General features: G+C 29.7%; 1 protein-coding gene and 1 long non-coding RNA gene across 9 annotated transcripts; both read right to left on the bottom strand.

The window, feature by feature from the left end:
* Nucleotides 1-2,029: 2,029 nt before the first annotated feature.
* On the bottom strand, nucleotides 2,030-10,871 carry LOC111297334 (uncharacterized). 8 transcript variants are annotated; one of them, XR_016346877.1, is made up of 9 exons: nucleotides 9,978-10,679; nucleotides 9,789-9,880; nucleotides 7,779-7,869; nucleotides 5,995-6,045; nucleotides 5,363-5,413; nucleotides 4,500-4,681; nucleotides 4,228-4,382; nucleotides 3,808-3,900; nucleotides 2,097-2,447 (listed from the first exon to the last, which is right to left on the bottom strand). XR_016346877.1 is itself a non-coding variant. In XM_089769237.1 (9 exons), the coding sequence occupies exons 4-6, from the start codon at nucleotides 7,866-7,868 to the stop codon at nucleotides 4,502-4,504; spliced, it is 321 nt and encodes a 106-aa protein (XP_089625363.1). In that variant the 5' UTR covers nucleotide 7,869; nucleotides 9,789-9,880; nucleotides 9,978-10,062; nucleotides 10,712-10,871; the 3' UTR covers nucleotides 2,097-2,447; nucleotides 3,808-3,900; nucleotides 4,228-4,382; nucleotides 4,500-4,501. The 8 variants fall into 8 exon arrangements, 5 of the variants coding, with proteins under 5 accessions (XP_089625366.1, XP_089625363.1, XP_089625364.1 ...); XM_089769237.1 differs by lacking the exon at nucleotides 5,995-6,045 and adding an exon at nucleotides 10,712-10,871 and having other exon boundaries at nucleotides 9,978-10,062; XM_089769238.1 differs by lacking the exon at nucleotides 5,995-6,045 and having other exon boundaries at nucleotides 9,978-10,062; nucleotides 10,140-10,683.
* LOC149515635 (uncharacterized) lies at nucleotides 6,380-7,770 on the bottom strand. Its single transcript, XR_016346880.1, has 2 exons — nucleotides 7,082-7,770; nucleotides 6,380-6,981 (listed from the first exon to the last, which is right to left on the bottom strand). It is a non-coding gene; the product is annotated as an uncharacterized LOC149515635 (long non-coding RNA).
* Nucleotides 10,872-13,965: the final 3,094 nt, after the last annotated feature.

Here is a 13,965-nt window from a genome sequence, read left to right as displayed (position 1 = left end):
TATATTAATAGTTATCATTATCAAAATTTAACTACTAGATACAACAAAAAAATTTATCATTAATTTTTTTCATTTAAATGCAATTGATTACATATTTGAATTTATTTTCTTTAAAAAAACTCCTAAAGTTAACTCAAATTCTTTAAAAAAATTATATAAGTTTACGAAATTAAAGTTAAATATGAGATCTGATTATATGTAAAAAAAATTATAATATTTTTATGATGTTCATCTAAAAAATAATATCAATTAATTTTTTATTATTCAAAATCTTAAAATATTTTAAACAAAATTCTCCAAAATTTTTTATTTTTAAAAAATTTAAATATCCTTGGGTACCCTATCTATCAATTTACATCAGCTACTACGTACAATGCATTCTTCTATCTTCAAATTATGAGCTTTTTTTTTTTTTTTTTAAATCATGATTGCCTTTATAGCTTACAAATGGCACTTAGATGGTAGACTTAGAAAAGTTTGTAATGAGATATTCATCTTCAAAGTATTAGCCAATAAACAAAATAATTATTATTTTATAATGGGAAAATGGAGTTAATTTGAACTTTGAAAAGCAAATATTTTTAATAATTGACTTGCAACGCCTGATGGCCATCAGCTGAAGTCAACGTGAATTAGATGATAATATTAAAAACCCCAACCCTTAACCCACCAATTGGGACGGAATTCACCATCATTTCTTATTGACATCACCGGATAAATTATTTTACTTGAAATATTTTATTTTATGAATAAATAATAAATTTTTTTGTTAAATAGGATAAATAATTAAATGATACAAATTTTGTAATAAGTAACATTATGGGGCAGTTTAAAAATTTTAAAAAATATATATATACATAATGGGATTTGAGGAGCAGGTGCAACAAACAATAGTATTGCTAAATTAATATTAAAAAAAAAAAGTTGTAGAGAGGTACAGTGAACCCGGCACCAAGGCCATTAATTAGTTTTGAGGGATAGGGTTGTCGTTTAAGATCTCCTTGGAGAATATAAAACAACTGTATCGAGATTTGTTCAACATTTTTTTAATGGCCACCTAAAGTTAGGTCTGAAGATAATTGGATATCCTCGGAAAGTTGATCAAGTTTTTAATTGGATAGAAGCAAACCGTTGATTTTAATTTACGACATGATTGCAAGATACATGAAAACACTGGGCCTTTTCTTTCGATGAACTTTTTCCTACTAAAATAAAAAAGATAAGCTCATAATTTTAATAATCAAAATTCATCCTTAATAATTTTAAATACGAAAATAAAACCCACCATTTTGACCGTCCGAATAAGAAAATTCTTAATGTGAAGGTCAACTCTAAATGAAATTATATAAATACATTTTTTGGATTTTTTTTAATTAGTTTATAAATAAATATGGTAGGCCATTTCATTAAATCTAAATGTTTGATAAGCTGAACAGCCAATTGGCATAATTAGTTCCTTGTTGCTTTTTTGTTGTACCAGAACTCCAAATTTAGCAAGTTATAAGGAAATTCTCCTCATTTTTTTTTTTAATTTCTATATGGTAAAGTTAGAGAAATATTTTAAACTCAAAATTTAACGATCCATTTTACTATCTTTGCATTAATTGATACATTATTAAAATTGATATTTGAAGATTACAAATTCAAAAAAATTTATGCGTTTAATGTTTAATTCAATGAAATAAGTAGTGAGATAAGAAAATCAAAGGTAAATTAGAAGTTAAGGAAAAAAATAATTGATTCATATATTTATTTTAAAAGTGACATCCTATGAATTTAATGTTTGAATCTTAATACTTATAATATTATTTTTTGTCATCAAACATTGAACTCTTATTCACCAAAAGGAGTCAAGAAATATGTTTCCTTTTAATATTATTTACAACTTTTTTTCTGCTTTAATATGTTAATGTAATTTAAAAATATTAGATCATGCTTTACTCAAAAAAAAAAAAAAAAAAACAGAACAAGTTTTGTTTTATCTATATTAACCTTTTCTTTCCTCATGCTGATTTTCGACAACTTAAAATTAAGATGGCCTACCATATTTATCTCCATTCTTAGATACATTGTCAATTAAAAATACTCAGCCACAGTTCTTGATCCTGCAACTACTTTTCAACGGGGATAACAATTACCATGGTAATTTGAGTTGACAATAAAAAATTACAAAAACAAGAAAACTGGAGAAAAAAGTGAAGATTAAACTGAAAACTACTAGTAGCATGACTAGATGAACAGATTATTTACCTTGTTTTCAAACATTTGGGCAAATCAATCATATTTAAATATATCAGTGCTAAGTGCACCTTTCTTCTTCTTCTTCTTTTAAGTCTTCTTAGTTTCATTATCATCAGTGCTTTCTTTTCATTTTCAGCTTCTTCATTCTCCAAGTTCCGCTCTGCAAGATTTTGATTGACCTTAACCTTTGGTAGTTTCCTCTTAATCTGTGGTAAAAAGAAAAGAAGAATATAAGCCTCATCAACCGAATGTAGATTACCTAACTCTGAATTGATTTATAACAGTTGTATCAGTGAGGAAGCTTGAGGAGATCTCAAGATCTCTTTCTTTAAAGGATGCAGTAACTAAACAAAAAAGGAGTTTTAACAGCATTTTAACAGAACTCCTAAGCTTTCATTTGCCACCATGTTTTTACATATAGACAGAACCGTGATACATCTTTAGTAGTCAAGAAAGAAGAAAGAGACAGTTTATAATATTTGCAAATCTTGACTCGCCAACAAATTAGTAAATGGCATTATATTTTCCAGCATCAATAATAATCACCTTTCCTGCCCCAGAAGTCAAGTTTTTGAAACAAAGCTATTCTTTGTATTAAGAAAAAATCTTATACCAAAGGCATTGTTTAGCTGGAGGATTTTCAAGTTTAAAATACTAGCAATGAACAATGTCAAGAAACATGGGTTGTTAAAAAGTTATGATAACTTAATCTGCAAGATAAATCATAATTTAATAGAATTAACTGCACTTTTCTAAGCAAATATAGTATAACCAGTCTTTTAACATCCATGATATAAAGAATGCATCACTTGATACATCATAAACCAGCAAGAAGCAACAAAACATATTCCTATCTCAATATATATGAAAGCTGCAATTAAGCCCATAAAAGGTAACGAAGTAACAAAATAAATCTTAAAATGTTTCATCTCTCAATTAGCTTCCATCCCATCAGCATTAATTGGTATTTCTATTAAGGTTTCTTAGGGCATTATCGGGTGCGTAACTTATAATTTCCAAAATTTTTACTTTGGGCACATGCAGGAGCTCTATATCTCAAACCTAAGGGCTTATGGAATAAGTCAAGGCAAAATAACAATGGGAGCAAAATTTAAAAGAGGAAACTAGCCACTAAAACTCCAAGCCCAGCCACACAAATGAAAACATTTGTAAAATTGATATAGGTATTTTTCCTCCACTGATGTTGTCCTAATTTTTCAACTCGCAGCTTATTAATTACATATCTACTTCATATGTTGGGGACAGTGAAGCCATAAAAGCACAGAAAAGAATTAATACAAGAAAATGATGAGTCATGACCACATTATGAATCCAACAAAATCCATTATCAAAAGTAAAAATGCCTTAAAATTTATCTAACCTAAAAAACACAATGCCAAGTCAAAATTCTGCTACTAGACAATTACAATACCCACAAAATAATACATGTTCTAGCACCGTGAACATTTCCCCTCCTCCCCCTCTTCTTTTCTGATTTATTTTCTCTTTCCAAGCTTTATAAAATACCCAAATAAGAAAATTCATTTGAGGAATGAAAATACTGACCATAATAAGATTGCAGTGTTCAGCCTCCAGTTTCTCTTGTTTTTGCTGCTCTAAGTACGTTTCATAAGCAAAAGGATCTGCCAATGCTTGTGCCTGCAAATATATGTGAAAGATAAAGATTAAACAGCAAAGCAATGATAGGAGTGGCGCAACATTACCAAATTGAGCATGAAAAACCACGATGTGTGCAGCAAATAGTATATTAACACAAAATAGTCCCTTTTCTCTTTCCAGAATTTATTCTGGCAACTCTGACTTCATTTGTGCTTTCTGCATCTTAACTTTTCTGTGCTCCTCAATATTTCAAGTTTCAAACACCCAAACACAAATTTCCAGCAGGTGGCACAATGCAATTTTATAATAAGTTTTTAAACCGCATAATATCCTAAAAAAAAAAAAAAAGAGGAACAGCAGTCTCACCTTTTTTTACAACCGATAGTCAATAAAGAACCCACGCATGTAGGCTCGCAGAAGATTGGTCCCAATTAGATTTGTCAAATTCAACTTCTCAAGATCCTCTTTTATTAGAAATTTATAATTGTCATATATGCTTGATAGTCCACCCTCCTCAAGCTCTTCTTGTAAAATATACACAAAGTAAGCACCAGCACTATATCTACAGATCCTAATATAGTACATCTAATAAAAGTATAAAACAAAAAAATGATATAAGGATACGACTTAAAACACACCATTAGAGATTCCAACAAAGATCCAACGAAGAACACCACTTGGGAAAAGGTCCCAAAGCACGTATGAAATAAGCAGGTATCTGGCTACCGTCCAAAGCCAGTACCATCAGCCCACTCTCTTTCAACACACGGATATCAATGATTGTTCCGGCTGCTGGTTCAATGCTGGTCATACCTTCTCCCTTGACAAAAGAAAATAACTCAAAAGTTAGATATGAGTTTTGAAATTGATGCAGACAGTTTTCCACTACTACTGAGGATATATTACATACACCAAAAACACATTAGATTTATATGGTTGTACATTAACATGCTTTTGTACTCCAAGTCGTCAATGTGTGCACAATGAATTCATCGGCCTCTTACGTCCCCGAAAGAAAAAACAATTCATATGCATGTATGTAGGCAAGCATCATATCCATATATGTACACCTGTGTGCATGTAAGATTGCATGCATATAACAATTCCAGAGAACAGTGATATACCTCCAATAACTGAAAAACAATAATTATGATAGCGTTACCGCCAATGGCAATAATGATCTGAAGAATTAATACACTGACAAAGGGGTTTTTTGGTACATATGATATTTGGCTCTACAATGAAAGATAGTCCTCTCTCATTTCATAAATCCCATCGTGCCCATCCCATAGAAGTTCTAATTGCCACTGTACCCCTTCGAGAGATGATATAAGGAGATTTGTGGGGATGTTAATGAAATTTCAATTTTATCAAGGGCACTTACCTTAGTAAGCCCCTAACAATTTACAAACATAACTAAAAAAAGGTTATAAATTTCAAGAGGATACTATTTATAGATAGCTATTTTTTAACAGAGTCAAACAATTTTGATTTCTCTTACATTAACATGATGTACTTGTTCGATAAAGCTTGTACCAATGGATGAACCAAACTGCCATAAAAGGAGACATCATAAAAATATACATCAAATTGTATCATCTAAACAACAAAAGATGAACAAATCACCATGACGTTAAATTAGAGATTAGAAAATTTATCCACCATTACTATAAATAATACAAGTAGGTTCAAAATAAAGCATGATAAATATAGATCCTAAACTTGAAAGTAATTAAACAATACCATCATCTTTTACAAAACATGGACAAATGGAAAGTTTTGAACAGACAGAAACACACATGAAAATGCATAGACATGTATTTGTGCGTATATCTAGATGAGATATGAATTTCCTGAAGAACAGGGAGGATAATTACCGTCTCAGGATCCCAAAGTTTAACAATGTCTATCTGCAGTAATTAATTTTTGTCGCTCAAAGTTCAGAGTACTGTGCCACTTAATATCCAATATTGGGCAGCCATACCCGTATAACAGTGATACAGTTTCCAAAAATTAATAACTGAATCAAGGAAAATTGAGCTCACTAGTGCAAGAAGACTTCACACACGTACCCACCCATAATTTCCTCACCAGGAGGGGGAAATAGAAATGTTAATAAGTACCCTCACTTACATGTGATCCTTAGCTTGGATAGGTGATGAAGCCGTAAGTCATGAATCAGCACTTGCACATGATGAAACCCCATGAGATATTTAAGGTGATATAACAAAAATATAAAGAAATGCAGGCATGATGAGATCAATTATCACTACTAATGCATCATGCCTTTCCTGCACTACTTACAGCACCTATGAGAAAACCTCCATTCTCATCAAACTCTATTGCAATGACTTCCTATAAATCAAGCAGTAGCAATATGAGTTTTAAATGTGAAAGAACATAATAGGAATCCAGACAGTATCAACTGCAGGAAACACATTAGGCTGCGACATGGATCTCTGTAGTGATATGCAGAACAAATACCAAAAAGTCAACTTGTGGAAAAACTGAGAGTATATAGAAAACTTCTATGCAGAATTATATAAGCGCCATAGGTTTACATATAGCTAACTAGAGGGTAAATGAGGAAACTAAATCTTCCTAAAATTGATCCCATAATTAGGGGATTGTCTATCCTAATTTTCTCTCCATAATTCTAGGGATACAAATATATACAGATCACAACCAGCTGTAATTAAGTGTTTTCCCACACTCCCCCTCAAGTTGGTGAATAGGTGTTTTCCATTCCTAGCTTGGAAATCATTTCTTGAAAATGTTGCACTGCTGAGAGCTTTAGTCAATACATCTGCAAGTTAACCCTTGGTTTATGCATACGATGTGTAAATCAACCCATTGTCTAGTTTCTCCTCTATGAAGTGTCAGTCAACTTCAATGTGTTTTGTTTTTTCATGTTACACAGGATTGTGTGCAATGCTTATTGCAGACTTGTTATCACAGTAGAGTCTTATTGGTCCATCCCACTTGATCTTTAAGTCTTCTAGGATAATCTTTAACCATAATAGTTCACAAATTCCTTGAGCCATTGCTCTAAACTTTGCTTCAGCACTTGATCTTGCCACCACATTCTGTTTTTTCCTCCCCAAGTTACAAGATTACCACCTAGGAAAGTGCAGTAAACTGAGGTAAATCTTCTATCAATTACTGAACCTGTATAATCAGCATTTTTATATGCCTCTAATACCATTATTTCCAAACTCACCACATCAAAGATGATAGCCCTAAACAAAATCATGTTCTCTCAGCCAAACTTCCTTTCCAAGCATAAAACAAACATATCCCTGTAAGCTAATTCACTAAAGCAACTCATAAAAAAATACACTGAATAAAGCTCCTACTACAAAATAAATTAAAAGAAGGTTCACCATCTCTTCAATATTGAAGACGCATCAGTTAACAATAATCAATTTCCTCCCAAAAATTATCCAGGACCGCAAACAATTATATAGGCAGTATAATCCCCCATCCACAAAATAAACAAACTCACAAACTCTTTAAAAATAGATCATAAGTTCTTATCAAGGATGACAAAAAAATTTGTTTGAATTTTCTTTATTGTGCATTTGATTTGACATTCAATAAAGCAATTTTCTGTCGACAAATATCTATAGTTTCTCCTTGCAAAACTTCAACCCAATTACCAATATTTCTTCAAAGGAAAATCCACAAACATTAATTGAGAAAAATGGCTGTTAATATGGTTCTGTTCAATATACAACAAAAATAAACTTATTGGCTAAATCAAAAGTGACTAGTTGTGCAACAGTATGCTTGGATCTTTACAAGATAATTGTAATTCTATTGCAAATCAAAAGTTGATAGAAATCTCAAATATCAAATAAGGGCAAAAAGAGATGATAAAGGGATATACCACTCAATAAAAAATCTCAATGATATACCTGTTCTAAATTAATTTTGTATAGATCTGGAGACGAAGCAGCACAAAGCAAGTCACAGGACCAGCAATCATATGTAATATCCCTTCCCATCCTGTCAAGCATCAGATGGACAAGATAACATCATTAAAAAGTTATATAATTAGTTAACTAGTCAGTAAATACCATGTGTGATAAAGGTCAAAGCAAATAACATCTGGAACAACAACTAACCACAACTTCTGCAAGGATGACAAGTGTAAGCAAACATATAAAGGAAAAGGTTTACAATTAAGGGGAACTCTTCAAAAATGATCCAATAATTAGCAATTGTCATGCATAAGTAAAGGTCAAAGAGGATACATATATCCTGAACAATAAGTAACGACAACTTCTACTGTAAGGATAATGAGCGTAAAAATATAGAAAGGAAGTGAATTGCAATTGCAAAGACCCTTTTAGGTAGTATAACTTCAATTTCTTATTCAACAATCAGTCTTGATAGACATTGAGCAAAGAAAACATTATGTACATAGGGAGGGTAAATTGCACAAGCAGTTTTAACCATTCAAGTTGGTTGTGTTTGAATTCCTAATTTTTAAATTGTTCCAATTGAATCTTCAACCTTATTATTATTGCAACATTGATCCCATAAATTTGGTCAATCAAGACCAACAGATTTTCACCGGCATGACAAGTCAAAACTTAATTGGCACGTTTCTATCATTTTTTTTTTTCGTTTTTCTTTATTTTTTCCTTTTGATTTCTATTTTTCTTCATTTTTCCCTTTCATTCCCATTGGTGCAGAAGGGGAAAAGATGAGGCAGATTCCGTTAGAAAACATTTTTCCCAAATAAACATAAAATAGCAATAATAACATCCTTAAAATTGGAATACAAATGAGTTGTGCCAGGAGCTAATTATAAAATATATTGATCACTAAAACTCAACCATTGATCTAGAATGAAAAAGTATGTGCAACAGATGGTCTGTGACAAAATTTAATTCAAAAAACAAACAGAGCAAAAGCAAAAACTAAAACACTACAAGACTTTGAAATCCACAGACTGTAGTGCTTCCCATATTTTACATGTAGATTAACAGAACAATCAGCACATAGGAATGCAAGTTTTGAATAGTCATCACCTAAAACCTATATATATATATATATATATAAATATATATATATATACATCAAAATGCCAAATCAAAATGTACCACACGAGAAAATTGTGAGCAAGGGTAAGGAGATATTCATTTTTTGATACGTATGTAAATTAGGTGTAATATGAGTTTCAGCACTTAAAGTTTGAAAGAAGGAACCCAATGAAACTCAGGGAAAAAGAGAGAAGAATTGTATTGCATTTATATGAAGCACCCAGGCTTAACCAATCTACAAAGAGATGGGTCAACAAATTAGAAGAAAAAAACAATTGATTAACATGATGCTGAAGATACAACAGTGGTTCCAATATTGAAGCATATGACACCTTATAAAAAATTAAACAATTGCCAAGAAAACTTTACACTATTTCCATCCATATTTGGTGTCCTACCAAAATTGCAAAGAAGTTTTACCCTTTTAATCAGAAAATAGTTCATGCCACCAAAAAAGTTGGAATCAAATGCCTTATCATGGATAGATATATTTAAAGTTTCTTCCTCAGTTTTTTAAGAAACAAACAATTATTTCGAAATGGTTTAGTTGATTGTTGTTTTTGAGGACAAACATCATAAAAAGCAAAGAGGAAGCCTATATTGGAATGAAGGTTGTAACTACATTAAATAAGGCACAAAAAGGAGATTCTGGAGGAGTGAGAAAGAGAATTCTTATCTATTCCAAGAATTAGCAGCAAATGGTATTATTTTCCCTTACATAATAAACAGGTTTTAGTATCATATATAAATTGAAAAAAAGTGTTTTTTACAATTAATTAAAATTTGAAATTAAGAAAAAAAGTCACGTGTGCAACAAATGCAGCAGCCAAGAGTTTTAAATTACTGCAAAAATGAGTGATAAACAAAGAGAAATACCTGAAAATCGATTATTTCCGAATTCAGGCGCCTCTCAAACTTCATTGAAAATTGCCTAAGTTGATATACTTTCACTTGTGGAGGATATATACCTGAATGCCGACAGAAACACTATTACCAGGCATGAATTTCACAAATAATAAAAAAGAAAGGGAAAACATAAAATATGAAAGCACAAGTATAATTAACCTGACACAATAAGGAACTCCCCATAAGCAGTTATCTTGATTTTCGAATTTCAAATCTTGAATCAACTCTACCCCTTCCTTGTAATCTAAGCAAATACAAAGGGCAAATGTCTCAAAACAACATTAACAAATTTTTTTTTGGGTGGATAGTTTCATTTCTCACAAAGTAAAAGACTAAAGATCTTTGGGGAGGGAGCGTTGCTTCTCGGAGGGAGTCAAGCAGCAATGGAGCACCGGTGGGAAGAAATTGTATACATCTTCATCCCGTTATCGGAAACGGACTTAATAACTGCCAAGGCAGTTTTCTTAAGCGTCCAAAGTAGTTGTTGCCGTTGGTTCACGGGCAACCCATCAATGGGCAATATTGAATTATTGAATGATGAAAAGTTCTTTTTTTACCAAGAAAAACAATAAAAAAATTATTTAAATAAGGTATTATATCTTTTTTTTTTTAAATTATGACATTTCTAATTTGATTGCAGTGAGTCCTAATTCATATATTAAGCAATTTACAACAAATAAAGTAATATGTAATGTAAAATAGAAAAAGCAAAGAAATCCATAAATCAAAAGTAAATTTCCTGTTCTAATATATTTATTAGAATCATGAGACGCTATGTTACTCTGTAATTTGGTTAGGCTAATTGCAAAAGGTTGAAGCAGAAAATACAAAATACAAAATACAAAATGGAGGCAAGAAACAGGTAAGCCATTGGTGATAACTTGAAGACGTACAGAAGTTTGATCAGATGCCAAGCTAGTGTTGAGCCTAATCATAGAGAATTGTTACTAATGGATTTTGAAAATTGAAAGTTTTTTATGATAAACTTTGGGGTTTCAGTTGCAAAACAAAGGAGGATGTCTGCATTAGCTGCACGAGGAAGAAAAAAAATATTGACGGCGAGGTGAAATGAACAGAGTTGATTGTTGGTAATTAATTAAACAAATGCCAAAGTTTAATTGGGGAACATAATTTTTATTTTTAGAAATATAATGTAATTAAAAATAATAAATAAAACAAAAATGATTAATTTATTAAAATTTAATTACTTTATATTATCTTTCCAATTGCTTTCCTTTACCACTATTTTTTAAATTATATTTAAAAATTAAAAACCATTTCCTTATTCTTTTACTCATAATAATATAGTGAAAAGTAATTAAATAGATAAATAATAACTTTAAAAAATTCATAAATTTTAAAAAATTAATAATAAATCTGTAAAGCTAATTATAACACACGGAATCATCCAACTAAAGTAAAAAATAATAATAATTAATGTGAACAAATACAATTGTATGAAATATCAATGACTTATTAATAATAATTTAATAATAAATAAATGAAATATTAAAAATAAATATTAAATATCAGCCAAAATAAAATTATTAATAATTTTTCATCATAAAAGTTAATTTTATATTTAATACAACATAATTTCATGCTAATGACTTTCAAATCATTTAATTTGTATATTTTAATTTTTTTTATAATTTAATTATATGTATTTGATTTTAGAAGTTGCAAATTGAACATAAATAACTTAGTGTTATACTCAGAATGATTCGAAATTTAAACTTAAATAATCCAAAATCAAAACTATTGAAGACCAAAATGATTCTAACTTGAATTAATCCAAGATCAAAACAATCTAAACTCAAATTGATTTGAACCTAAAATTATCTGATTTTCCCTTTAACTTAAAATAATCCAACCCAAATCTGATCTGATTTATTTATTTATCACTTCTAATGACTTGTATTCTTTAAATACATATTGTTCATACTTTTTATTATTGATTTTATTTTTTCACTATAATAATTAATCTCATTTTCTTTATTATTTTTAAGGTTAATATTATTAATGATCGTTAAATTATAATAAAATGTTTAATGTGATATTTGAACTTTAAAATTTTTTAATATAGTACTTGAATGATGAACCTGTTAACTAATATGATATTAACTCTTAATATAGCTAACTTCAAATGATAAATAAAAAAATCTTCTAAATATCACATTTATTATAATTTAAAATTCATTCATGACATTTTAAAATTAACATATATTTTTAATCTCATCGTTCATCCAACTAAATTGAAATCGTAGCATAGTGAGAATGAAGAGTGGGGAATATGGGATCAAGCTGTGGTGGTTGTGTCTAATCTTTTTCTTTGAATATTTTGGTCCTAAACGACTTGTATTTGTATTTATAAGGGATGGATCCTACTTCTACACTCATTTTTTTTGTTTTCAAACCAACAATAATACAGACTCTGTGGTTCATTTCTATTCTTAAAAATGCTTATGTGCTCCTAAAATCATTGTCAGCTTCAATTTCATAATCTATTCCATCTGTTTTTTTAGTAATCAAATTAATTTCTATCTAATTTCAACAAAGGTATGCATTTCAATCCCTAGCCTTTGCCACCATATACAAACCATAAATAATCAGCAATTTTTTCCTCTTTTCTTTCTCCTAACTTGGAGTATAAAAAACAATAAAAAATTTTAATGGTAAAATTATTTTTCTCAAAAACTATTAAAAGTAAAAATAGTATCATATTCGACCAAATTAAGCAAATATTTTGGAATTTAACATATTTTTCAAGCATCATTATTTTTTATAAATGTGAAAATCATGCGTTCATTATCAGCAAATGTTGAAAATGAATTATAAATATTGAAATTTAAACTAACTGATGTTATGTCTTAATATTTCTCTACTAATGAGGACTTACACATTCCATGGGCTATAGGCTATTGCATTATTCATAATTCATTAAGCAATTAATTACATCAAATTTGATCCAAAAATAATTGAGAGCAGGCTTTCATTTATAGCCAGTTTTACGCTTTCAAGCTTTAACCAAAGTTGATGATTCAACATCTAATACTAACATGTAAAGAATTCACAATTGCAACTACAAGGCCATGCAAAACATGTTCTTTGTCACCTCGACAAACAACTTTTATTAGTAAAATTTGAATTTTCATGATCAACATTTGAGTTTATTTTAGCAAAAAGGGGATAGATTTTTGTCAATTAGAAAAATGATTGTTTTGGGAGGCTAATCCATAAACAAAAGGTAGTATTTTCTAACTTTTCTAAGTTTTTCTAAAAAGCTAATGGCTATTCATAAGAGTATTCATTTCATCTGTGCTTTCAAACATTTTATAATTTCTAGCTTTTTACATACTTGAGCACAAGAAAGCTAAGAGCAAGGATTTGTCCATACCTTTACTTTTTAGTCATGAATTGTATTTGATTTTGCCACCACATTACAAAAGAAGAGGTTGGAATTTGATTCACACTTAACGTTGGGGTCAAGCCTAGAAATGTCTATATACCATATTCAGATTGGTTGGGTCAGATTGACACTTCAAAATACTTATCCAAAATTTGACTCATTTCATTTATTAAAGTCCATTTTAACCTATCAAATATGTTAGCATATGGTGACAAAATGTGAGAAAATATTTTATTTTTCAAACGAAGAATGTATAAAAATATATATGAAAAACCTAAGCTATAAAAGGAAACTCTACTAAGACTAAAGACCTAATCTTTATAAATAAAGGACAATAACTACCAAAATACACATTTTGATTATAAAGATATGTTAGAGAAATAAATATGGTGTTAATTGTAGGTTTAAAGGAAAGTCACAATGTGAGAGAATTTTGCTTTAAGGGATGCAACAAATACCACTTTTTTTATGTATATTTTATTCTTTATGTATATTTTACACAGCAAGCTAACAGAAAAGCCTATAAGACATAATGAAACCCTTGTTTGATATCACTTTGCACTAATAATATCAAACCACTAAACACCATTTTATAAGTGGCAAAATCATCTTTCAAATCTAGAAATGAGAAAAAAATAATACAACAAGAGTTTCACTTAAATGTTTCATTAACTCTTCTAAAATGTATCTTATCATCTTTACTTATATAAGTTTGATCAAAGGGTTATATCCCTTAAA

This window comes from Durio zibethinus, chromosome 12 (genome assembly GCF_047325235.1).
Source record: "Durio zibethinus cultivar Kanyao isolate XHJ-2024 chromosome 12, ASM4732523v1, whole genome shotgun sequence".
In the NCBI taxonomy this organism is placed as follows: domain Eukaryota; kingdom Viridiplantae; phylum Streptophyta; class Magnoliopsida; order Malvales; family Malvaceae; genus Durio; species Durio zibethinus.
This window is presented reverse-complemented; position numbering and strand designations above follow the sequence as displayed.